This window comes from Mytilus galloprovincialis, chromosome 1 (genome assembly GCF_965363235.1).
Source record: "Mytilus galloprovincialis chromosome 1, xbMytGall1.hap1.1, whole genome shotgun sequence".
Classification (NCBI taxonomy): domain Eukaryota; kingdom Metazoa; phylum Mollusca; class Bivalvia; order Mytilida; family Mytilidae; genus Mytilus; species Mytilus galloprovincialis.
Window position 1 is genome coordinate 130,310,828 of NC_134838.1, and position 25,102 is coordinate 130,335,929.

The 25,102-nt window shown below is 31.8% G+C and overlaps 3 protein-coding genes across 10 annotated transcripts in view; 1 reads left to right on the forward strand and 2 right to left on the reverse strand.

Annotated features, from left to right (window-relative positions):
* The window catches only part of LOC143059576 (oncostatin-M-specific receptor subunit beta-like), a 39,932-nt gene extending 38,926 nt beyond the window's left edge, over positions 1-1,006 (reverse strand). For 2 of the 3 annotated variants that reach the window (XM_076233117.1, XM_076233100.1), the window contains exon 1: positions 821-1,006. The gene's annotated coding sequence lies outside the window, so the exon portion shown is untranslated. Of the gene's footprint in view, positions 1-714 lie in introns of all 3 variants that reach the window. The other variant, XM_076233105.1, reaches the window with a different exon arrangement.
* Positions 1,007-11,002: 9,996 nt separating this feature from the next.
* Positions 11,003-20,673, reverse strand: LOC143059661 (NADH-cytochrome b5 reductase-like). Its single transcript, XM_076233200.1, has 7 exons — positions 20,508-20,673; positions 17,369-18,225; positions 16,367-16,518; positions 15,103-15,190; positions 12,971-13,075; positions 12,417-12,620; positions 11,003-11,585 (listed from the first exon to the last, which is right to left on the reverse strand). The coding sequence occupies exons 2-7, from the start codon at positions 17,651-17,653 to the stop codon at positions 11,388-11,390; spliced, it is 1,032 nt and encodes a 343-aa protein (XP_076089315.1). The 5' UTR covers positions 17,654-18,225; positions 20,508-20,673; the 3' UTR covers positions 11,003-11,387.
* An 85-nt stretch (positions 20,674-20,758) lies between these two features.
* Positions 20,759-25,102, forward strand: part of LOC143059630 (putative proline--tRNA ligase, mitochondrial) — a 36,120-nt gene continuing 31,776 nt past the window's right edge. The window contains exons 1-3 of one of the 6 annotated variants that reach the window (XM_076233179.1): positions 20,759-20,884; positions 23,713-23,876; positions 24,845-25,022. In XM_076233179.1, coding sequence (XP_076089294.1) covers positions 23,721-23,876; positions 24,845-25,022 — 334 coding nt within the window. In that variant the 5' untranslated portion in view covers positions 20,759-20,884; positions 23,713-23,720. Of the gene's footprint in view, positions 20,965-22,131; positions 22,220-23,712; positions 23,877-24,844; positions 25,023-25,102 lie in introns of those variants that run through there. The other 5 variants (XM_076233146.1, XM_076233163.1, XM_076233170.1 and 2 more) reach the window with 5 other exon arrangements.

The following is a 25,102-nucleotide window of genomic DNA, read 5'->3' on the forward strand; positions in this document are numbered from 1 at the left end:
GCTATAACATGTATATATTTGACCAAATTGTTGAACTCTAAATACCTTTATCTTTTGACATTATTTATCAGTAAATTTGGAAAAAAAAACCAATTAGTTTAAATCTAGTTATGGATATTGTGGTTAACTTAATAACAAAAGGCTTCAGTCCAAGTTTCGAAGAATTCCATAAAGGTTTGACAAAGGTATTGTTGTGTAATCAAGACTTTAACCACAGACTGAATGTAAATATTTATGACACTAATGACAGCGGTGCCAGAAGATAGGACTATTATGTCTTATTCTACTATAAAAATAATGTAGGCATGACAAATAGAGAAACTTTGTTGAGTTCATATACCTAGCACAACTACATGCACGGCAAAAGTTTTTTTTATATTAATTAATTTGAATTAAATATAGCTACCTAACCCTTAGCCATGTATGATTTACTCTCTTTAAGCACACCTCTGGGTGTGGAGTTATGTTGCTGTGTTGAAAATCCATTGGTGGCCTTCGGCTGTTGTCTGCTTTATGGTTGGTTTGTTGTCTCTTTGACACATTCCCTATTTCCATTCTCAATTTTATTTTCTTAGTGTGGTTATGTTTATAAATAAATATGACCTTAATAAAAAAAAATCAATTAATTCCTCATTCCAATATTACTTTCCTTGTTAAAGGGGGGACAACAAAGTATAAGATTAACTGTTGATAAATAACTACTATTCCACTTACCTGTTAATTAGGACAGGTATTCTCCTCAATCCCTTTACTTGTGGAAAGGGGGGGACAGCAAAGTATAAGATTTACCCCCCTGGCAAATAACTTTTATTCCACTCACCTGTTAATTAGGACAGGTATTATCCTCGAGGTATTATCACCAATCCCTTTACTGCATGATCATCTCACTGTAATATTTATTTAGACACAATACTAAAAAGGTTGTAATCCAAACAGGGTATTGTTACCCGTCATAATTGACTGAATTTATCACCCATGCACCCTATAATATAAATGATATCTCCTATCTATATCTTATCGTCTACTGATATAATACATGTACTTAAATGTTTAAATCGGTTTGTATTTACAGAAAGAAATGAAATTGATTTTTTTATGAAATTGATATATTCAATAATTTCTTGATTAATTGATTGACTGGGATTTATTAAACTAAAGAATACACTTATTAACAAATTATTTTTACAATAAGGTGTAAGTCAAAGGCCTAGGTTAATATTACCTGTACCCAGTAAATCTGAAATAAAGACACATAAATAATAATTATTGTTAAAACAGTTTAAATAAAGTTTCATCATGATTAAAATAAGAATATGTGGGAAATACAAAATGTTCACCAATGAGTCAATAATCCAACAATAAAAAACAAACAAAAAGAAAGAAGAAATTCGGTAGGGGAAAATGTTTGCCTCAAGTTAGAAGTTACACTAAAATCTGATGAAAGATTATACAATGTGTCAAACTTTTACTTGTCCTCAATCGAGAAACTTCACAGAATGCAAAATCTTTACAAATATTTTTTTTTCTAGTATTTTTCTTATAAATTGCTGGGTTAGTCTAAACCAAATATATGTTGATTTATCTGTTTAAATGTCTATAAAAGCCTATTAACTGAATATTATGAAAAATGAAGAAAATGAAGATAGGGACTACATCATTATCCATTGTGACATGCATAGTAAACATTGAATATGAGTGTACCTGAAATGGAATATCTTTTAAAGTGCATCTATAACATAACAGACACTAACAAAAAAAAAAAGATTGAAAACATGTGAAAAAGTCATCAATTAAAACAAATTCAATACAAGATATGAAAATAAAGTGTAACATGACCCCCTGTAAGCTATCATTTTATAAATAGTTAATGCATTTTTATAGCCTGATTAAAATCAATGATGTGACAAAAATTAGAGTTCATGCATCTCATTTCAGTTAAACTTAAACTAATACTAAGAAATCTTTCTCCACAGTCTGCTACCATAAAATGAGTTCAGTTAACTTTGTTTTAGTTTATCATAAATTCAGTGGTAATTTTTCAAACTGTCAGCACTTAAATTTGAAATTTTCTTCCTTTTTTATACTTTATAATTGCAATTTGGGAGAAATAAGGATTGTGTTTGAAAGTCCCATAATATTAAGAGCAGCTTTGGTAAAAATCCTTAATAATGTTCTTATAATTATTTTCAATTCACCCATATTTATTTGCTGGTCCATATACCAAATATTTCTATCCTGAGTGTCTATAAATGATTGGTTATAGTCCTTCATAGGTCTTCATCTTTCGATTCCTATAACACTCTATATTTCTTACAAGGTCTGGTCCATATACCTCCTACAAGGTCTGCTCATTCTGTTTATATAGCAAGGTCTGGTACATATACCCTCTTACAAAGTCTGCTCATTCTGTTTATATAGCAAGGTCCCTTTTATCATATGTTTCTGAATGAAGTTTAGCCACTCAGTTTATTTCCAATAATGAGGTGAAGTATGATGTATACATATTTCCTACAATAAAGCCTAAAACTCTATTTCTCACATGAGGTCTTACTCACTATATTTCCTACAATAAAGCCTAAAACTCTATTTCTCACAATGAGGTCTTAGTCACTTTATTTTCTACAATAAAGCCTAAAACTCTATTTCTCACAATGAAGTCTTAGTCACTTTTTTTTCTACAATAAAGCCTACTTTGAAACTCTATTTCTCACAATGAGGTCTTAGTCACTATATTTTCTACAATAAAGCCTAAAACTCTATTTCTCACAATGAGGTCTTAGTCACTTTATTTTCTACAATAAATAGATATAGGAAGATGTGGTGTGAGTGCCAATGAGACAACTCTTCATCCAAATAACAAATTAAAAAGTAAACCATTATAGGTTAAAGTACAGCCTTCAAAACGGAGCCTTGGCTCACACCGAACAACAAGCTATAAAGGGCCCCAAAATTACTAGTGTAAAACCATTCAAACGGGAAAACCAACGGTCTAATCTATATAAACAAAACGAGAAACGAGAAACACGTATATATTACATAAACAAACGACAACTACTGTACATCAGATTCCGGACTTAGGACAGGTGCAAACATTTGCAGCAGGATTAAATGTTTTAATGGATCCAAACCTTCTCCCTTTTTTTGAAACAATAGCATAACATCACAACATAGAAAAACAAACGATTAAATATCAATTGGCAGACTTAACTCAATCCAAAAAACGTATGATTACACAATGAACGAATAAATTTGATCTGTGATATCTGAATACAACTGCACAGTTAATTAAATATTAGAGACAAACATTCATGACTAAAAAGCTAACAAACAAATTCAAACAAAGCCATGGCAGGACATCACTGAGAAATATTTAACCAATCAATATTCACTTTAGAAAAAAAACGGTTTTAAAAAAAATAATTATAATCTTGAAGTTTATACAAATGTAGTAAGAATAAGTGAAAAATTGAAGATATTACAAATAATCAAAGCTGGTGTACAGACAAGATCCATATAAATAAAAAATAACAAGAAAGCATTATAAACAGTATCAACAGGTCAAATTAACAAGAAAATACGATTTGAGAGTACTCGCAGTTACTGACAGCTAGTTAAAAGTCAAAACCAATTAATAATAAAAAACCATGCATCAGAGACTAAAATCAACTAAAACACATCCCAGGGATTTAGTATTTTAACGTCATTGATAGTCAAAGAAGACATGACTTGTGCATAAAGCCTTATTCAATTTATGACAAAAGATCTCCTTGGAAAACACATCAATGAGACAGCAGCCCAAAGTCATATTTTACTAACAGATTTCCTTGGAAAAGACACTAATGAGAGACTGGTGCCAAAAGTCACAGATATAAAAAAAATCTCCTTGGATAAACGCCTCCGGGTGCGGGAATTTCTCGTTACATTGAAGACCTGTTGGTGACCTTCTGCTGTTGTTTTTTCTATGGTCGGGTTGTTGTCTCTTTGATACATTCCCCATTTCCATTCTCAGTTTTACATCAATAAGACAGCAAAGACACAAATGACCAAAGGGTTTCCTTGGGAAAACATGTACAGCAATAAGACAGCAACCCAAAGTCTAACTAAAAAGATCTCAAATGAGAGACTCCAACCTAAGTCACAAATAACCAAAAGATATCCTTGCAAATAAAATCATTGAGACAGCAACCCAAAAACCACATTTAACCAAGAGATCTCCATGGAAATAACATCAATAAGACAGCAATGCAAATTCACATATAACCAACAGATCTCCTTGTACCGGTAAAACACATCAGTAAGACAGCAACCCAAAGACACATATAACCAACAGATCTCCTTGTACCGGTAAAACACATCAGTAAGACAGCAACCCAAAGACACATATAACCAACAGATCTCCTTGTACCGGTAAAACACATCAGTAAGACAGCAACCCAAAGACACATATAACCAACAGATCTCCTTGTACCGGTAAAACACATCAGTAAGACAGCAACCCAAAGACACATATAACCAACAGATTACCTTGTACCAGTAAAACACATCAGTAAGACAGCAACCCAAAGACACATATAACCAACAGATCTCCTTGTACCGGTAAAACACATCAATAAGACAGCAACCCAAAGACACATTTAACCAAAAGATTTCCTTGTAAAACACATCAATTAACAATAAGACTAATAAGTCATAAATAAACCAATAGTTAAATGTAAAATATCACATCATCAGCACTTAACAATTGTTTGACTGAAAAAAAATAACAATTTATACTGAATGAAGCATTCCAAAATAAACGTAATTTTACAGTTCTGTAAATTAAGAAATTATTGCTTGCATTTATTATTGAATTTTATCATTTTAGACAAAAATGTGATTTATTTTTTGCGATTTTGAGAAAAATCATTTTTAGTTAATATAAAAAATTTCAAATGCTATTTTAAAATATTGCAATTATAACCCTGTCACAATTTCGCAATAATAAAAACATCGTAATAATTTCTGAATTTACAGTATTTAAAAGACATCCCAGTAAATGGTACTAACAATATTTTCAAATTCTGAGAATTAAACCACAGCTTTGATGTTTTGTATGCAATTAAGTAGTTTATTTACATCAACTGAAATAAAGACTGCTTTATTCTGTGGATTTCTTGTTAATAGAAAGCATTTTTCCTTGTTTAGATATTCAAATTTCGTTCTTGATCTGAATTTGAGTGTGCTATAGAAACAGATATTAGTAATTTAAACCTTCCTCACTTTGTAAAATTAAATAGCATGTAAATATGTGACCTTTTTTTTTATGATAATCCTTTTTTTGTATGGTATGTGAAAGAAAATACTTATTCATTCTGGTTTATTTCAGATTGTGAGTACAGAAAATAAAATAATATGCATTTCATTTGTTCTTGCAAGAAAAACATGATTGATGTGAAATATAAGATGTTTATTTACTTCATATGAGATATAAAATGTCATGTATTAGGGTCGTTTTATATTCAGTAATATCTAACCTCTGAACCATTCATTTAACTTTTTGGAGATATTTAAGACCCAAGCAGAGATAGAAACTGTTTAATGTCTGTTGTTGTCACTTCTTTCCCATGAAATTCTATATTTTTTCCAGGTATTTTTTTATACATTCAATTATGCTTTTCTTTAGTCTTGGTGAATAGTATAAACACATTATCATAACTAGTTGTGCTTTCAAAGAACTTGTAATATACGATTTATTTCTAAACTTTTAACAAGAATGAAACGAATTTTTTTTGAAGAAATCTTTGGGTTATTTGTGACTTTGAGTACTGCCTCTTAATGGTGTGTTTTCTAAGTTGCCTCATTGGCAATCTTACCACATATCCCTGGTGGACAGTTGCTTCCCTGCCAATCATACCACATATACCAGGAGGACAGTTACCTCAATGGCAATGTACCACATATCCCTGGTGGACAGTTGCTTCACTTTCAACAGTTGCTCCATAGCAAATCATACCACATATCCTTTGTGGCCAGTTGCTTCATAGACAATCATAACACATATCCTTGGTGGCAATCATACCCATCTCTGATATACTTTAAACTAGTGCCACAACAAAGCCTGCAGTATTCATCTGTCAACAGCATGTAACAATGAGGGGAGCTAACCCATCTCTGATAAACCTAAAACTTGTGCCTCAAAAGAGCCTGCAGTATTCATCTGTCTACAGGCTAATGTCAGCATGTAACAATGAGGGGAGATAACCCATCTCTGATATTCCTAAAACTTGTGCCTCAACAGAACCTGCAGCATTCATCTGTCAACAGCATGTAAAAATGAGGGGATATAATGCATCCCTAATAAACCTGAAACTTGTGCCTCAACAGACCAGGTAGTATTCATCTGTCAACAGCATGTAACAATGAGGGGAGCTAGACCATCTCTGATAAACCTAAAACTGGTGCCTCAAAAGAGCATGCAGTATTCATCTGTCTACAGGCTGATGTCAGCATGTAACAATGAGGGGAGATAACCCATCTCTGTTAAACCTAAAACTTGTGCCTCAAAAGAGCATGCAGTATTCATCTGTCAACAGCATGTAACAATAAGGGGAGATACCCTATCTCTGATAAACCTAAATCTTGTGCCTCAAAAGAGCATGCAGTATCCATCTGTCAACAGCATGTAACAATAAGGGGAGCTAACCCATCTCTGATAAACCTTAAACTTGTGTCTCAACAGACTGAGACCAGGCAGTATTCACCTGTCAACAGTATGTAAAAATAAGGGGAGATAACCCATCTCTGATAAACTTAAAACGTGTGCCTCAACAGACCAGGCAAGCAGTATTCCTCTGTCAACAGCATGTAACATTAAGGGGAGATCACCCATATCTGATAAACCTAAAACTTGTGTCTCAAAAGAGCCTGCCTGTTAACAGCATGTTATAAAAGGCAAATTCCACAAATGTTTTTTTTTATAATTTAAATGTTGCATTCTAAATATGATACTGTGGATTCATTTATTTTCATGTGTATCAATTTTTGTGGATTGAGGAAAACTTGCATTTTCATGGATATTTGATTTCATGGTTGGCCAACCTCTGCAAACAAAGCCTATTATAAGTTGTATTTCATTGAACATTTACATTTACATCTGTACCCACAAAATCCACAAAAATTGGTATCCAACTAATAATAATGAATCCACAGTACTTTAAATAGAAAGATTAACCTAACTATGAATGATAAGCACTTTTTGTGCTGAGGCAAATCAAGGCTATTTAGTTTTTTAGATAAAAGGCAAAAATACTACATTGTACATAACTCTGCACAAAATCATCAGACTGGAACAAAATTTAAACTTGGACTGTAAAATGTAACTTGTCATGATAAAACTACATACAAATTATATAATCAATATATTCAAGAATGACAAAAAACTGTGTCAAGCAATTATTTTAGTAGATTTTCTAATTCAAAGGACCATAACTCTGAACAAAATCATCAGACCAGAACAAACTTTGGTTTGTAACTTGTCATGATATAACAATACACCAAATATCAAATCAATATCTTCAAGCATGAAGAAAAAAAGTGTGGACTGTTGGACAGATCATGAGTGCAAACCTAAAGTCCCCTTCGACTTTGTCAGCATGTGACTAATAATCATTTATGGGGTAATTTCTTCTGTAAGAAATCATAGGACATTTTTTGTACATCTTGTGTATTGATAATTTTAAAGAGGAGGTATGCTGTCAAAAATAGTATTATAATTAATACTATTAATCTATGTTTTTGTTTTTCTTTCAATGCTACATGTTTGTAGTGTTTAATGTCTATCGTTTTGTAATTAATATGCCTGTCTGTTTGTTTGTTTTTGTTGTGTATTTTAGTAACAATCCTATTGTTTGGATTTTAGACTAATAAAATTCTTATTCTTAATCTGTACTGCTGATAATTTTTGCCACTTAAATATATCTACCTTTTTACCATACAGTTCAAGATAATAGACAAAAAACCTAAAAATGAGTAGAAAATTGTCATCAAAGGGCATTAACCCCTCTTACATGTCTAAGAAGCCATCAATGAGAGTAAAATGACTTCTATGGACTTCTAAGGTCAAGGGTTTAGTGTTAAAACTATGGTCAAGGGTTAGTGTTAAAACTATGGTCAAGGATTAGTGTTAAAACTATGGTCAAGGATTAGTGTTAAAACTATGGTCAAGGATTAGTGTTAAAACTGAGATCAAGGATCTGCATAAAAACATATTAATGTGGCACCCAACTAAACTGTATAACAACATATCTCGTTTCTCGTTTTGTTTATATAGATTAGACCGTTGGTTTTCCCGTTTGAATGGTTTTACACTAGTAATTTTGGGGCCCTTTATAGCTTGCTGTTAGGTGTGAGCCAAGGCTCTGTGTTGAAGGCCGTACTTTAACCTATAATGGTTTACTTTTTAAATTGTTATTTGGATGGAGAGTTGTCTCATTGGCACTCACACCACATCTTCCTATATCTATATCTATATGACTCTTACAGATTTTCAAGGTCAGCAGTTAAATTAAAAGTCAAACTCACAATTAACTTATTTTGACAAAGTTTTTTTCCCATATTAAGAGGACATCAAGTTGAGAAAACAAACAAGCATCCAATTGATGTAAATAAAACCTAAATGTTGGTTAATAAATTCCTATTTAATTATTAAATGGTTTTATTGAAGAATGCTCAGGTTACCATTGATAGCTGATGATTACAATATCATTTCAATGAAGCTAGAATTATTACTTGTCCCTGACATTCTATAAATAAGTTTTACAATGTCTATAGACAATATTATAAACAGATCAACCAGGTGAAAGAGAAAACTAATTAATTCTGTCATTTATAATAGTACTATCGTACTGTGCACCTCTACTGCAATTCAAAGTATAGAGTGAATACCTGTCAATTAGATGTCTTTACTCAGTTTCAGTTACATACAAATTAATAATCATTTTGAAATTAAATACAAATTTACAATCATTTGGAATTTAAATACAAATTAACGATCCTTTTGAATTCAAATACAAATTAATGATCATTTGGATTTAAATACAAATAAACGATAGTTTTGAATTCAAACCAGATATTATTGTGTTTACAATGATTTTCCCACCAGGACTAAGGAAATCTGACTCTACAGTGATTTGATATCCCCACAGGTGGCAGATAGATAAATCAAATATTATATAAAATATGAATGCAACTTACTTTTTTTATTCAGTAAGATACAAAAAAAACATGTATTAATTTCAAATAAAGTATTTTAGACTCTGACCAGATGTTGTGAGTTTATGATTTCTCTTGTGAAGCAAAGGCCTCATTGAGAAAAAGTTGGCCCAAGAACACTTTTATTTAGTAGTTCATTTCTTTCAGACAAAAAATTCAAACAAAAACTAGAGGCTCTAAAGAGCCTGTGTCGCTCACGTTGGTCTATGTGAATATTAAACAAAGGCATCAGATGGATTCATGACAAAATTGTGTTTTGGTGATGGTGATGTTTTTGTACATCTTACTTTACTGAACATTCTTGCTGCTTACAATTATCTCCATCTGTAATAAACTTGGCCCATTGGAACATTTTACCCCTATGTTCTATTTATAGATGTGGTGGCCATCTTGATTGGATGGCAGGGTCATCTGACACATTTTTAAAACAATTTACCACAAAGAAGATTGTGGCCAAGTTTGGATTAATTTGGCCCAGTGGTTTCTGTAAAAGATTTTTGTAAAAGATTACTAAGATTTACGAAAAATGGTTAAAAATTTACTATATAGGGCAATAACTCCTAAAAGGGTCAACTGACCATTTTGGTCATGTTGACTTATTTGTATTTGTGTTATTTCAAATAGAAAGGAAAAATATTACAGTCGTTTCTTATAATTTAATTCTAAATTCCTTTTTAAACGGAGTAAACCATGAAAAATGTTGATGACGTCACAGCCACATGACAAAATTATGCCTATGAGCTGATAAACAAAACAACATCTGCCAATCAGAAGACGAGTTACATTCAAAAATAAATTATTATTAAATTTAAACATATTTTATTTGCAAAATATCATGAAAAGGATTCAATAGAAACAAGTAAGTCCAACTAAGATTGTCTTCTCCTAAGATACAAAATCAATCACAACATACAAATACGAAATTAATTATTACATAATTCCAATCAGACATTAGTAATTTAAAAGACATATAAACAAACAATATAGAAATAGTGTGTGTTTGTGTGTTTGTGTCACTCTCTCTGTGTGTTTGTGTGGAGTGTATCAAAGGCAAAGACAGTACCATTTTATCAACTTATCCAGAACTCTTTTTAAATCTATATTTAAATTTTGAAAACATGTCTGTTTTTTGTACAGATATGTCTTTATCTATTCCAATGCCTAATAGTTAAAGAAATGAATGAGTCAATAATTTTCAAAAGTCTACAAATAGGTAACATAGTATTGTCACCATTTCTTAAATGATATGTTGTTGTTCGCTCTTTGTATCTATGGTGGAATTACAAAGATAATTAGGGACGTTTCAGCTACATGCTTTATAAAACATTTGCAGTTTTCTTTTTCTGCCATAGTCCTGAAGAGATCCATTTTTTTCCGTTAATTTTATTTTTATTTTTAAATATTTGTAGCCCTGTTACAATTCTTGCAGCTTCAAGTAACATTTTTTTCTAATTTCTAGTACATGTATTAGAAATTCCATAAATATAGTCTTATGGAATAGGGGAGATAACTCTACATAATCTTGGCTGTATTTATTTTCTGATTCATAGTAATTAATAGAAGAGGGACTAAAGATACCAGAGGGACAGTCATACTCATAGATAAAAATTATAATGACAATGCATGGCTAAAAATAGATAAAAACAGACAAATAATAAAAACAACATAGAAAACTAAAATCTAAGCAAAACGAACTGCACCAAAAACTGGGAGGTGTTTCATTATAAGCAAAGCAAAGGATAACAGACAGAAGTTTGCAAACTCAATATTATTTTTTTACATAAATACTATATAGAAAATGTAATCAAAGCAAAAACAAAGACTGATTCTTTGTTCTGATAAACAAATGTGTATCGTCAAAACATGTTTAAAATTAATCTTTCCATTTGTTTTTCTCCTACAAATGATATCAACATGAAGAATCTAATTTACTGTTTTATGAAATTACACACTGGTTGACCTAAAGGTGTTGGAAAGAAGTAATTAAAGACTTGTCAATGGTCTAGTTCATAAGATATTTCCTCCGAAAAGTTATAAATCACATTTCAATTAGAAGTATGGAGTCGTCTCTCTTGAGAATCTAAATTCTGCGTAAACATATGAAACCAGTGTACAGTTATATAAGGTGAGAGTATTATTTAGAATTTAAATATCTGTTTTTGATTAAATCCTAGATTATCACAGCATTTTATTATATCCTCATCAAATGACCTAGTTCCACAAGTTAGAATCATGAACTTATCCATAGTTTTACCACTGATTTCCTGTTGTATCAAATTCTCATCAATTCTTCTCTCACAAACTTTATCTCCATATTGATAATTCTTCTCCTGTTCCTGAAAGGCACAGTGGATGTAAATTATAAATTAAAATAACAAAATGGGTTATATATTAAAACCTAAAAATATGGACAAAACGGAAGTGTTAAAAAATACACAACACTTTCAATTAAAATGTACTGTAAAAGGTAAAAAAATGGTGCAGTGCATATATACAAAAAGTTCTACCATTTGCTGTAAGGAAAGCTATCAGTGTCAGGCTCACAAGTAATATTTACAGTATCTTGGAAGATAAAATCAACATGGCCAAGCACTGACCAAAACGAGACGGAATGATGTCTAAGAGTTTTTTGCAAAAACATGCTTGGTGGTGGGTAAAAAATATACAAATCTTGTTAATAAAAGGATAAAACACCATTTAAACACAAATATAAGTGTTATTTTGTGTTACAGCTCGACAATATCATGGAAATCTTTAACCAAATTGGAGCTTCAAAATTTTCCGCCTTCCATTCCTGCACATGCGTCAACAATATCTAGAGGCAAATTTTGTTGAAATTTTGTATCTGTTTATCAGTATTTTACTTATAAACTGACTTAGTTTTTCTTCCAGTTATCATTACATACAGTCTGCAGTTAAAGTTTTTAAAACATTTATTAGATTCATAAACTATCTTGGATTTTTATCAAACTTGGACAGTAGCTTTTTACAATCAAAAGATTAGAATATATTTATTTATCTTTTTGCTTGTTTTTGTTGAGAATGTGACTTTCAGTAAAAGTAGGCAAGACATCGGGTTCCGTGGAACCTTAACAATATGTTACATCAGGCCTTTTGTCTACAAAAACTCTTCAAAGATAATTTTATCTGACAGAATTAATACTAACCCGACTTAAAGCATATGTAACAGAGAAATTCCAGTAGCCTTTCCACTCATCTAATTCTGTCTTCATCAGTATATCTTTATAAGTGTGACAGCCATAGAGAAGGTGTATAAACGTCTCATCTTCTTCGTTGTTCAGTATACCTTGTATAACCTGAGACATTGGAGCAATGCCTGTACCTACAGCTAGCATCAGTAAACATCTGTACTGAAATATAAAATATATCAAATTTTCAAATCTATATCTTTAAGCATAACGAAAAAATGTGTGGAAAACTGATTATTTGAGTGAACTCTAAGTCCAAGGATTATAACTCTGCACAAAATCATCAGACCTGAACACAAAATTTAAACTTGATCTGTAACTTGTCATGATAAAACAATATACAAAATATCAAATCAAAATCTGAATGAAGAAAACAAGTGTGGAAATTGATTTGCTGGATGGATTAACAGACAGACAGCAGAGAGATGGACGGACAGAATGCTAACCTAAAGTCTTCTTCAACTTGGTCGGTAGGGGATTAAAAACAACCAGAATTGATAAAGTGTATTTACTTTTCCAGGGAAATAATCCAGTGATCCAAAAGGTCCTCTAATTTCTACCTCATCTCCAACTTTCCAGTCCCTGATTATCTTTGACATCTTTCCATCTCTGTAAATCTGAAAGATTTAGAATTCCAAATTATACAAATCTGCCAAATACTTTCAACAATTCACCAGATCTACTGCTAGTTTCCACAGGTCAAACAAATTTGAGACAATTGGTTAACGAAAAAGCTTTAACATACTTCTGATTTGTCATACAAGATTTTGTGAGCTTGATGAATTGAATTCCAAAATGCCAAAAACGCTTCATTATAACCATGGTTGAAAATATTAATTTGTTAAATTAATTTAACATATTTACCCTAATCTATAAGTCAGGTTTTAAAGGCATTAAACATAAAATTTGTAAGGGTTCCGCGGAACCCAGTGTCTCGCCTACTTTTGCTGAAAATTGCAGGCTCAACAAAAATGAGGAAAAAAATCAATAAAAATATTCCTCTTCATACTATCTTTTGATTGTAAGGAGCTTCTGTCCAAGTTTTGTAAAAATCCAGGATAGTTTGTGAATCTAATAAATGTTTTAAAAAATTTAACTGCAAATGGTATGTAATGTTAACTAGAAGAAAAAATTAAGTCCATTTATAAGTAAAATACAGATACACAGGCACAAATTATTAACCAAAATTTCCTTCTAGATACTAGCTTTTGGTCATAAACAAGCTTCTGTCGAAGTTTGGTACAAATTAAAAATAGTATCAGAAAGTTATTAATTTTTTGAAAATTTAACCACAGAGTGAATGTGTTGTTTCCTGGCAGAAAATTAATCTAAGTCCATTTAAAAGTAAAATACAGAAAAAATGGAATTTTATTTTAACAAAAATTACTTCTGCATACTATCTTATAATCATAAATAAGCTTCTGTCCATGTTTGGTAGTAATCCAGTACAGTTTAAGAAAGTTATTAAAATTTAAAAAACTTTAACCACAGAGTGAATATAATGTTTCAGTCAGAAAAACTAAGTCCATTTATCAGTAAAATACGGAAAAAATGGAATTTTATTTTTACAAAATTTACTTCTGCATACTATCTTATGATCACAAACAAGCTTCTGTCCATGTTTGGTAATAATCCAGTACAGTTTAAGAAAGTTATTAAAATTTCAAAAACTTTAACCACAGAGTGAATATTTGTGGACGACGCCGCCGCCGCCGGAATGTAGGATCGCTTAGTCTCGCTTTTTCAACAAAAGTCGAAGGCTCGACAATAAGATCATAATAAGATTTTAAATTAAAAACATGCATACAGTGTACTTTCATGCTTCTCAATAGAAAAGAAGACCGTATAAGAAAGAACAATTGACATTAGTTAAATTGATTAAATCTTGTGGAAGTGCAGAATTTCTCTTTCATTATCTTGAAATTTCTGTAAATAAAGACGCATATATATAACAAACATGACATGTCATTATAAGTTATATAAAACTATTGACCCCATACAGATTTATAGAGCAACGGGGGTAAGGCCAAACCCAAATCTAGTGATTTTACTCATCCTCTATGGTACAGGGGGGTTCAGTAGTGAACAGTATAACAAATTTATTGCACATGGGACTTTTTCTGCTGTTTTTTGTAGAACAATAAATAATAATACAACAACATCGAAAGATGACGTCAATATCAACAATAGATGTGACATCATGAACCCCATATGAAATTTCTAAAACCCTACAGGTTCATAGGGGGAATTACATGACAGTATAAAACCAATTACAACGTCATAATTTACCCGTGGTGCAATCAAGTCTAAACACCCTACTACAAGACCCCAATATTACTGGAGGTGAAAGGCCATAGTTTACAGAAGTAGAGTTTGAATGCCCTAATAAATAGGTTGCAAGTCAAATATTACTATTTTATTGTGATTTCTGAATCAGACCAGCTAAAGGTGTCAGGTTAATATTACTGACCTAAAGTTAAATAGCCCTGCTACAATGGTGACACTAGTCTGAATGCCATAGGTCATAGACAATAAGCAAAATATTAAGTCTGGATACCCTGAATCATACAAATGTATGTAAGAGGCTGAGACATTTTTTCAGCATTCTTTCATTCTATCATCATACAAGAAAATTGATACATACTTTTATTAGAAGATCATAGTAACCAGATGTTGTAATGTCAGTTATTGGTGTGTACTGTCTTGTAATTGTTTCATTTAAACTTCTTCCCCTGAAATAAAACGTATTTAGTTAATTACCAATGTGTGCACTTAGTCCAGATTAGATATCAGAATGAAAAGAATGTCATTTTTTTTTTGCTTATAATAGAGGGGGGATAGGACCTTTATCAGGACTCCAGGATCGGGTCTTTTTAAGCTCGGGATTTCAAAATTGACCCTTTCGTGATCCGGGAATCCTTTTTTTCAGATTTTGGGACGTCAGGATTTACTTTATTTAAATTCTGGACCTCTGGATTTTGTTTTTTTAAGTCTGGGAATTTGGGATCAGGACCCCTCCTATCCCCCCTCATAATACTGTATAAATATAAAATGAATGCATGTTTTAAGATATAACTAAGATAATAAAAAAAATAGTTGTTCGTGACTACGAATTAGCTGTCAATAACTGCTAGTACTCTCAGATATATGTAAGAATTGAACGATGGACAGTTAGTGCGTGAATTTTTCTTGCTAGCTGATTGTAAGATATTACGAGACGTGAATAATCAAAGTTTATTGATTGGTTAGGACAATCCAAACCTAGTAAATGTCCTTCAGTCCCGTAGAGTATCGGATTTGTTCTCTCTATATTAGCAATTATATTTTACACAGGTAACTTTTATCTATAAATAGTTGAATCTTCTGGAGTAAACAACAACGTTTAATGATATATATACTAATTCATAATGTGTGACCTCAGGTGTGTGGTAAAATTTGTTGATTGATGCACGTGGCTATTCTAGTAAATGAATTAATCTACAAAGCGAGAGCGCTTTCCATTTTCATCAGCTAAGAGTCAACTTTAGCCCTTTTTGAAAGGCTAATGCTTGTGTGCCTGTTTCAAGTCGGCAGTATGTAGTTCAATGGTTGTCTTTGGTTCATGTCTGTCTTATATGTGTTTCCCGAATCTTTATGTTTTGACATTGAAATAAAATATTCGGTATGCCGGTAAATTTCTGTAAGCTAGTATTGCATAATGCATATTATCATAACCTATATGTGACCTTGTCTTTTGACTTCACAATTTTTAATGGTTAAATGTCATTTTTTTTATAGTAGTTTATGATGTCACAATGCCATGACTGCTGAAAAAGCTGGAGATCAATACAAAAATTACAGAATTTGAAAAAATTGATAGAGCATTATTAAGTTATGGTTGAAATTTAAATCTAAAAAAGAAGCACAACCTGACTATTATGTGCTGCCCAATCTGTAAACCCAGATCTCTGTCAAATGGAAGCTTGAATCTGTATCTGATTGTATCTCCTGTCTCGGGCCAAACCTGAGATATTGTAAACTTTCTGTATTCCAACTCTGATAACATTGACTTTTCTTTATACTGAAATTATAAACTGTCATTTAATTACATATATATACATGTGAATAGTTATCATATTGGGAATCATACCTTCCTTTTCTGTTGATTCAATGTTACCAAATAATTGAAGTAGGGATGATGAAAAAGTTACCATACAACTTAAGTACAACAGTACCAAGAACAAACAAACACTCATAGGGCCTTTTATAGCTGACTATGCTGTATGGGCTTTGCTCATGGTTGAAGGCTGTACGGTGACCTATAGTTGTTAATGGCTGTGTCATTTTAATCTCTTGTGGACAGTTGTGTCATTGGCAATCATACCACATCTTCTTTTTTTTATACTTTCCAATTCCTTGCATTACCAGACTTGAAATGAAACTCTATATAGATAAGATGTGGTATGATTGGCAATGAGACCATTCTCCATCCTAGTAACAACTTATAAAAGTAAACCATTTTAGGTCAAGGCCTTCAACACAGAGCTTTGTCTCACACCTAACAGCAAGCTATAAAGGGCCTTAAAAATTAATTATGAAATAGGAAATAATAGACAAAGCAGTTAAAGAACTCTTACAAAATCTGTTTTACAAGGCCCTACATAAAGCGTTAAGTATTACAAAACTGACATATACATGTATAACAAACACAGGGCAAAAGATGAATTACTGGTACTGCTTCTGAGGGCTATCAGTAAAAATGCATATCAAAAACTTATTTTTGGTTTCCTTATCTAATTTTAAATTTAAATCGGTCAATCAACTCACATAACATGCCCACATTACAGAGATAATATTTGACACAATAAATCCTATGATGAGGTCCCATTCTCCAATATACACTATTAATTCAGAGTAAGTAAATTTCTTACCATGTCATCCTCACCAGGTACAGCTTTATTTCTTAGTCTGGAACATTCACGTTCCCATATTTTAATTTCTTGCTCATAGATATCAAAAACACATGGAATACAGCCTGATCCACAACAATCAGTGTCTGAAGGTTTCTCTGGCTTGCAAGGGAAGTCAATTGAAGGATCATTCAATTCAACATTTTCAACAGTTATTAGTGTGTCCTTTTCTTGTTGCACTGGAACAATTTTCCCTGAGCTGGTAAATGAACATTCTGGCAAAGGATCCTTGTAAATATTTTCCATCACTTTGACTGTAATAATTCTATTTACTGCTTACAAATGGTCCTTATTTTTAAGTTAATAAGTTTAGTTTTTTTTTTAAGGACAAAAGTATCTAATAAACAAACAGTTACACTAACAAGTCTTTGTGTTTACATGTCATATATATATACCATTGTATACCAATCACTTAAATGCTGATAAGTGTATATGTGCCTATTTGTGTATATAGTAAGATGATTCTTTAGCTTCACGTAATGTTAGATATGCATTGACAGAAGGATTTAAAAAACATTTAATGATTTGATACAAAAATTCTCAGAGAAAAAAAAATTCAAACAAAGATTCAATTCAACACATCAAACAAACAATTAAAAATTTTAAGCACATAAGTCCTAATACTAAGTAGACATCAACTTTTTGAATTTTTGTCCACAGGTTGTGGTTTTGTCATGGATTTCGGCATATCGTACATCAAACCTGTCCACCAAGAAAATCCCTCCTTGACAACACATTTATTGGTATTATCTCCCTTTATATCTTCGTCTTCACGTTTTCTTTTACCATTTGTTGATGATACAGCAGAATCCATTTATCTACAAATATCAAAGTAAGATATCAAAGTAAGATAACAAAGTAAGATAACAAAGTAAGATATCAAAGTAAGATAACAAAGTAAGATATCAAAGCACACAAACTTGTTTAAGATAATATTAATTACTTTAATATAACACAAGGAACAAGCTGTTTTCTTTTGTTTTTATGTAATGTGTTTATTGGAAAAAAACTACTTATATATATATATATATATAAAAATTCATATTAAGGAGGCTCGCGGGTATAAGATTTTTAGAAAAAAATTAAACATTTATTTTTCATTACAAATTTTATTAATTACCTTAAGTAGTTGTTACTTTATCATATGGTACAAAAATCATTCCAAAAAATTAATTCGTGTTGACCCCAGGTGACTTTTAAAATGTAGATATCATTGAAAAAGCTCCAAATTATCTCCCTTTGGTGCAAAAATGCCATTTTTTGGCATTAAAATTGAAATATCTTTTTAAATCATCGGTGACCTATATTTTTTATTGTTGTTTACGAATAAGCTGTACACAAACTAAATTATTGTTAAATTTAAGCGATTTCTGTAATTTAGTTCTTTTTTTATTTTGATATTACCGTTATTTCTCCTATTAGATCAACAGAAAAAAAGGACATTGACCAAAATGTATGCTTCTTTTGAAGGCAGATTGTGAGCGTAAATGAACGGTGACCCCATTTTTTATTTCATTTTTCCATTAAGTATAAGATAAAGTTCCTTTATAGAAAAATATAGCGAAATCCTATATTAAATTAAAAAAATCATTTAGACCCGCAAGCCCCCCCCCTTAAGTAAATCCATAATACATCGGCAAAATCAAGACAAGTACATCATGTGCATATAGTTGATATTTTGAATCATTCAACAAACTTATAATTATATACAAATGATATATATATATATATAAGTACATTATCATGGTAATAATAAAGGTAAAAATAGAAAATTTTGAATTGTAAAATTGATAACTAACTGGGTTTTCTCCTCTTTGAAGGACGCTCTCAGGCTTTTTGACAAAACTGAAGAATAAATAATGACTTTTCAATAAAACGTTTTGACATGTTTCAGATCATTTTAATTAATTATATCACAAGAGTGCAAAAGCTGAAATATTACGCCTGCTTAACTACAAAATATATATGATTTGTCATTTAAGAGTTAATCACTCATATAAACATGATAAAATTTGTCTGACGTATGGGGACAACTGATACTCAACATTTTTTAAATTTTTGCCAACATCAGATTTTTATAACTTAAATAACGTCACAACTTAAACCTTAAAATCCCTAACAATAGAACCAAAATCGTAAGCGTTACAGTATTTCCTTTTCTCTTTTTAAAATGTTTGAATTAAAAAAAAATAAAAAAACCTTCGTCCCCATTCACAGGTATTGCCTACCTCATATTAAACACAAAAGAAAAATTAAAACCCCAGATACATGTATATTCAGCTTGCTGTTCATATAAAATGTTGTGTAGCGTGGTTGCTTCCCCTCTGTACAGGTAGAACATATAAAGCCAGTCTTTTATTTTAAATGAAAAACACAAAAGATAATTGTTTTTAACACCTTGGTCCCTTTGACTCGTCTGAAACAATAAAATGTAGCAGTACACTATTGTAACCAAAACATGATAAAATAGTATTCAATTTTATACACATAAAAACGTAGTCAGAATCTCACTTTATTTTGTAACAAGTCAATGAAACAAAGTTACACTTACCAAAATATAATTAAGAGTTATTCAACGCAAAGTAAAACGTTGACAGACTTGATTTAGAAAGGATTTTTTTTTAACAATACACTATCCAACACAAAAAAAAATGCTGTCTCACTTTATTTTGAGACAATGACAACAAATATAAGAATACACTTGCCAAAACTTGATTACAAAATTAAAGTTATTATAACACAAAACCAATTAAAATTTGGCGCGAACATCTTTGGTGCGAACAGACTTTGGGTGCGAACAATGTAGGGTGCGAAAGTGAAAGGGGGCGAACATGAGTGGGTGCGAATGCGAATGGGCGCGAACAGACCTGGATTCTTAACACACTGACTGTCACACAGACGACTGGGGTTCGAATCCCGGCTGTGACGAATTTGTAGAGTAAATATGTGCTCTCCGGTTACAGTTGTTATTCTCCCATTTCCATTCTCAATTGTATATGGCCAAAAAGACTTTTATAACATGGCCGAACAGACTTAGGCCGAAAGGGCTATGGCCGAAACGACATGTTACCACTTAGTCTAAGATGCAAATTCAACCTACCCGTTTTTGTCTCGATAGTTTTAGTCTATTTAGTCTAAATATTCCTGAAAATTCACATGCTATATTTTCTATGTCTGTGAACTTTTGATCTGCATTATGTTGTCCTTGTTTAAGATCAACCAGTTTTATGTTTTGAGAGCTTCCATGGAACGGGGAGGGAAACGTGCATTGATCTAGATTTTCTGCAGCTAGTTCAAACAGTGAAACTTAGTTCAGATTTGTCAATATTTATTTGTAAACTAATACAATATTAATATATTGTAGGGTTGCAATATTTTAACCATGAACTAAACAGAATATTAATACACTTTTTACAAGGAACAAATTCATGTCTGTTAACATATTCGGATCCCAACAGTACTTAATTTAGCATTGAGGTAACCACATGCGGAAAATAAACACGATTTTGATATTACATTTGCACCGTAATTCTTGAATAGTTGGTACATTTCATCAGGTTAAACTAGATACAGACATTCTCAACCAAAACTGAAGATTAAAAATGATGTTTTAAAAATACAAAAATACAACAATCTGTTCTTGTACAAATTCATGTTGCATATTGTGATTATGTTTTCCTAGACTGTCAGTGTGTCACACGGTATCGGGATTGTTCGCCCTGATTACATGTTCGCCCTAGGTTCGTTCGCGCTGAGTTTGTTCGCCCTGGTGTTCCGTTCGCCCTGAGTTCGTTCGCCCTATTCTCATTAATGATATGTATATGTTACATTAATGAAAGAAATGCATATTTATATTAAAATTTATGTTTATCTATTAAAAGCTGAATACAGAATATTAATTAAATAAAATTCGTGTTGGCTGCTACATTGATACACTTTATTTTATAATTACTTTTAATTACTGTTGATTGAATTTTGATTGCTGATTAGGTATAATTTGAAATCTTTGATATCACTGATTGTTATATGAATTGTCTTTGAGGGATTAATAATGAAAATAACATTTTTCTCAAATAAAATAGTCAGCTTGGATGGGTAAAAACACTGATGTACAAATTGTTAGACATGAAAGGGAAATTATTTTCGCAGCTTGGCTTCTTTGATCTCAGTGTGTTTTGACATACAAATAGTTTAGTCCTCAGTTGTTTTACATTTAAATATACAATGCAGTGCTGAAATTTCGAGACACTCATTTCCCAGAAGCAGCAACACGTAATACATCATAAATAAATATTCGGTGAATTTAAACAGACTTCAAAATATGCAATCACATACAAATAGTTTAGTCTTCAGTTGTTTTACATTTAAAAATACAATGTAGTGCTGAAATTCACAAAAACTAATTTCCTAGTAACGTATTTACATACAGATTATATACTAACTTAGTTCTCAATACCTTGAAGTCAAAATATCTTGTAGTCCTGAAATTACAAGAACTTATAACCTAGTAGCAGCTAGCTGTAGCCAACACAATACATCGTAAATATTCGGCGAAATTGTAGACTGACTTCAACATATTCAATTAAATACACACAACAAAACACTGTAATAAAAAATAAAAATCAGGGCGAACATACCCAGGGCGAACAGGTCTCAGGGCGAAACGGAACTAGGGCGAACAGTAACTAGGGCGAACCGAAATCAGGGCGGACGGACCTGGATTCGTGTCACACCCAGGGGTTGATTGAGGTATGGCAATATTCTTGGACACCTCCCATTAAAGTCAGAAGTCCATTTGACTTTGGGAAGAAGGTAACATACTGTTAGTCCAACATCCCATTATTCCCACATACCATTAATCTGACAGCTCAATGCATCAGGCCATCATAATAGAGGGGGGATAGGACCTTTATTGGGACTCCGAATTGTTTTTTTTTAAGCTTGGGAATTTAGTATCAAGGAATTTATTTTTTTCGAAATTGGGACCTCTGGATTTTTTGCTTTTAGGCCTAGGATTTTGGGGATTTCATTTTTTGAAGCCCATGATTGGGGGATCAGTACCCCTCCTACCCTCCCTCATACATGTAATAGTCAAAATAATAATGATGTCTTGGAAGACTTTTTAAAATTTTTGCTTTGAGGCAGGCATCAAAGATAAAAAAAAATATAATAGCCTTTCAAGACATCATAATTATTTGGACTACCGTCATCAGTCAGGGGTGGCACTTAAACAAGTGATTTCAAAATTGATTTTGAGTCCACAAAAACAAATGTACGTTATTTTCCTGTAATAAACCTATAGAGTTATATCCCTGACTGTGTTCTGAGAGTTCCTGCAATGTCCTGTGATTTCGTGCATGCCTTCAAAAAAACTTTTATTTTACATAAGATTTTATACTATGAACATGATGAAATATATAGCTGAATAGACCACTTTCGAGTTCATCTGTCACTGGCAAAAACTCATCAATTATGTACGCCTTTATGACGTAATTTACCAGATAGAGGTGGGCGCCTGTATCCCTGCATTATTAATAATGTTCATCAAGCATCTTAGTGATCATCATTCATTCATTGTTTAGGATAAACTAGAAATAATATTTGTTTCATAAGTACTTAATTACAATTCCCAAATGACAGCACTGCTATTTGTTAATTATGAGATTTCAGTTTGCCCAATAATTTGCGCAATATAACATTATAGTTTCTCAACCACAAATTATGACATGCTCAGCATTTGAATGGAAGTGACAATGCCCCTAAAGGCACGAATAATGTTATCTAAAACCAGAGTTTTTGACGGAAATGCATCAAACTTGAAAGTTGTATATTTGAACCAAACACACTGCCAAGTACAAAATGTATGCAGAGCATAAATATTTCAATTTGATATAATTTGACTTTTAAAAATAAATCAATTTTTATCTGACATGTCTGATGATGTAATTTTTTTTTTAATGGAAATTGGCCAAATATGGTAAATCACTGGAATGCAGTTATTAATTAACTTTTGAACTTTTACTCCTTTTAATCCCTTTGGTAGACTAAAACAATAACAAGAATGATTTAATTTATGAAATCAGCTAATGCGCAATTTCACCCGCCGCATGGACACAAGGGACTGCACTGTACATATCATTTTATAGTTTCATGGTGAAATTTTGAAACTTGCAAACATTTTCTAACCATCAGAGAAATTCCTTCCAACTATTGAGTGATTTTATACTGAGTTATTTCCCTTACTTACCCTTTGTCTTAATTGTATTTGCTAAAGCAACACACCAAAGTTTTGTATATATTTGTAGATCTCACCATGTTATTCAGAAGTATCATATTACAAGGAAGACAATGGTTTCTGTTGACAGACAGTCCAAGAAGGTACAGACACAGGAAATATGTTAGTCAGCTGTTTCAGAATCTACAGAAAATTCCACCACAAGATTCACAGTTACACTGCAAAAGTCATAAGGTAATAGGTTTTGTTGTATAATTGCATTTAAGTGCAGATTGTTTAGTTAAAAGAAACCCTCCATCTGTCAATGCCCTACCCCCATCCCAACCCCAACCCCAATAAAGAAACACAACAAAAAAACTAATTAGCCAGTGGTTGTTGTTTGTTTATGTGTTACATGGACATAGATATAGGAAAATGTGGTATGAGTGTCAATGAGACAACCCTCCATCCAAGTCACAATTTATAAAAGTAACCAGTATAAGTCACGGCACAGCCTTCAACATGGAGTCTAGGCGCATATTTGTTTTTCTTTCATTTTTTGTACATAATTAGGCTGTTAGTTTCTCGTTTGAATTGATTTACATAGTCATTTAGGGGCTTTTTATAGGCAACTATGTGGTATGAGCTCTGCTCATTGTTGAAGGCTGTATAGTGACCTATGTTTGACAATCATACCACATCTTCTTTTTTCTAGCCAGTCAGTCAATATTTTTAAGAGGCCTTTTTGCAGATAAAATTGCCAGATTCTTTTTCTGTAGATTGACGTAACGTCAACTAATTCTTATACATCATTGGCTTTCAAGTACTTGGCGTTGACCATTCCTAATGAAGTATAATAAAAATAAAGCACTTTGGACACATGCAATTTATAAAGTTTTGTTTTCATATTTTGTCATCATTGAAATAAAGATGCTATTCATATATTATAATTTAGAACTCCTCTGTATTTATGTTCTGTACTTAACTCAATTTATGTTCTGTACTTTACTGGAACAAAAAAGTAGCAGTTGGAATTGATCCTTAGATGCTTTGTCTGTTGTCTGCTCTTTTGGTGGGTTTTTTGTCTCTTTGACATATTCCCCATTTCCATTCTCAATTTTATCTGAGGGTGTTTCAGAAATTGTTCAAGTCATGAATCTACATGAAATATTTGCCACATCAAGCAAACAACAACAATCAATCAATCAATTGTTTTATTTTAGTTGATGATCTACAATGACATAATACAGAACTGTCATCCTGGAGGTTTCCATTTACTACCACTGGGTCAACGTGTCCTTGAGAAACTTATAAAGGTCATTGATGAAGAACTGGATACTATTGGTGCACAGAAGATTTGTATGCCAACACTTGCTTTAGCCAGCTTATGGAAAAAAACAGGTGCAAAATGGAAACAAAAATTTATGATATTGTTCATCTATCACCTATGTTCTAATTTTCTGAACTTACTGTTTATTATT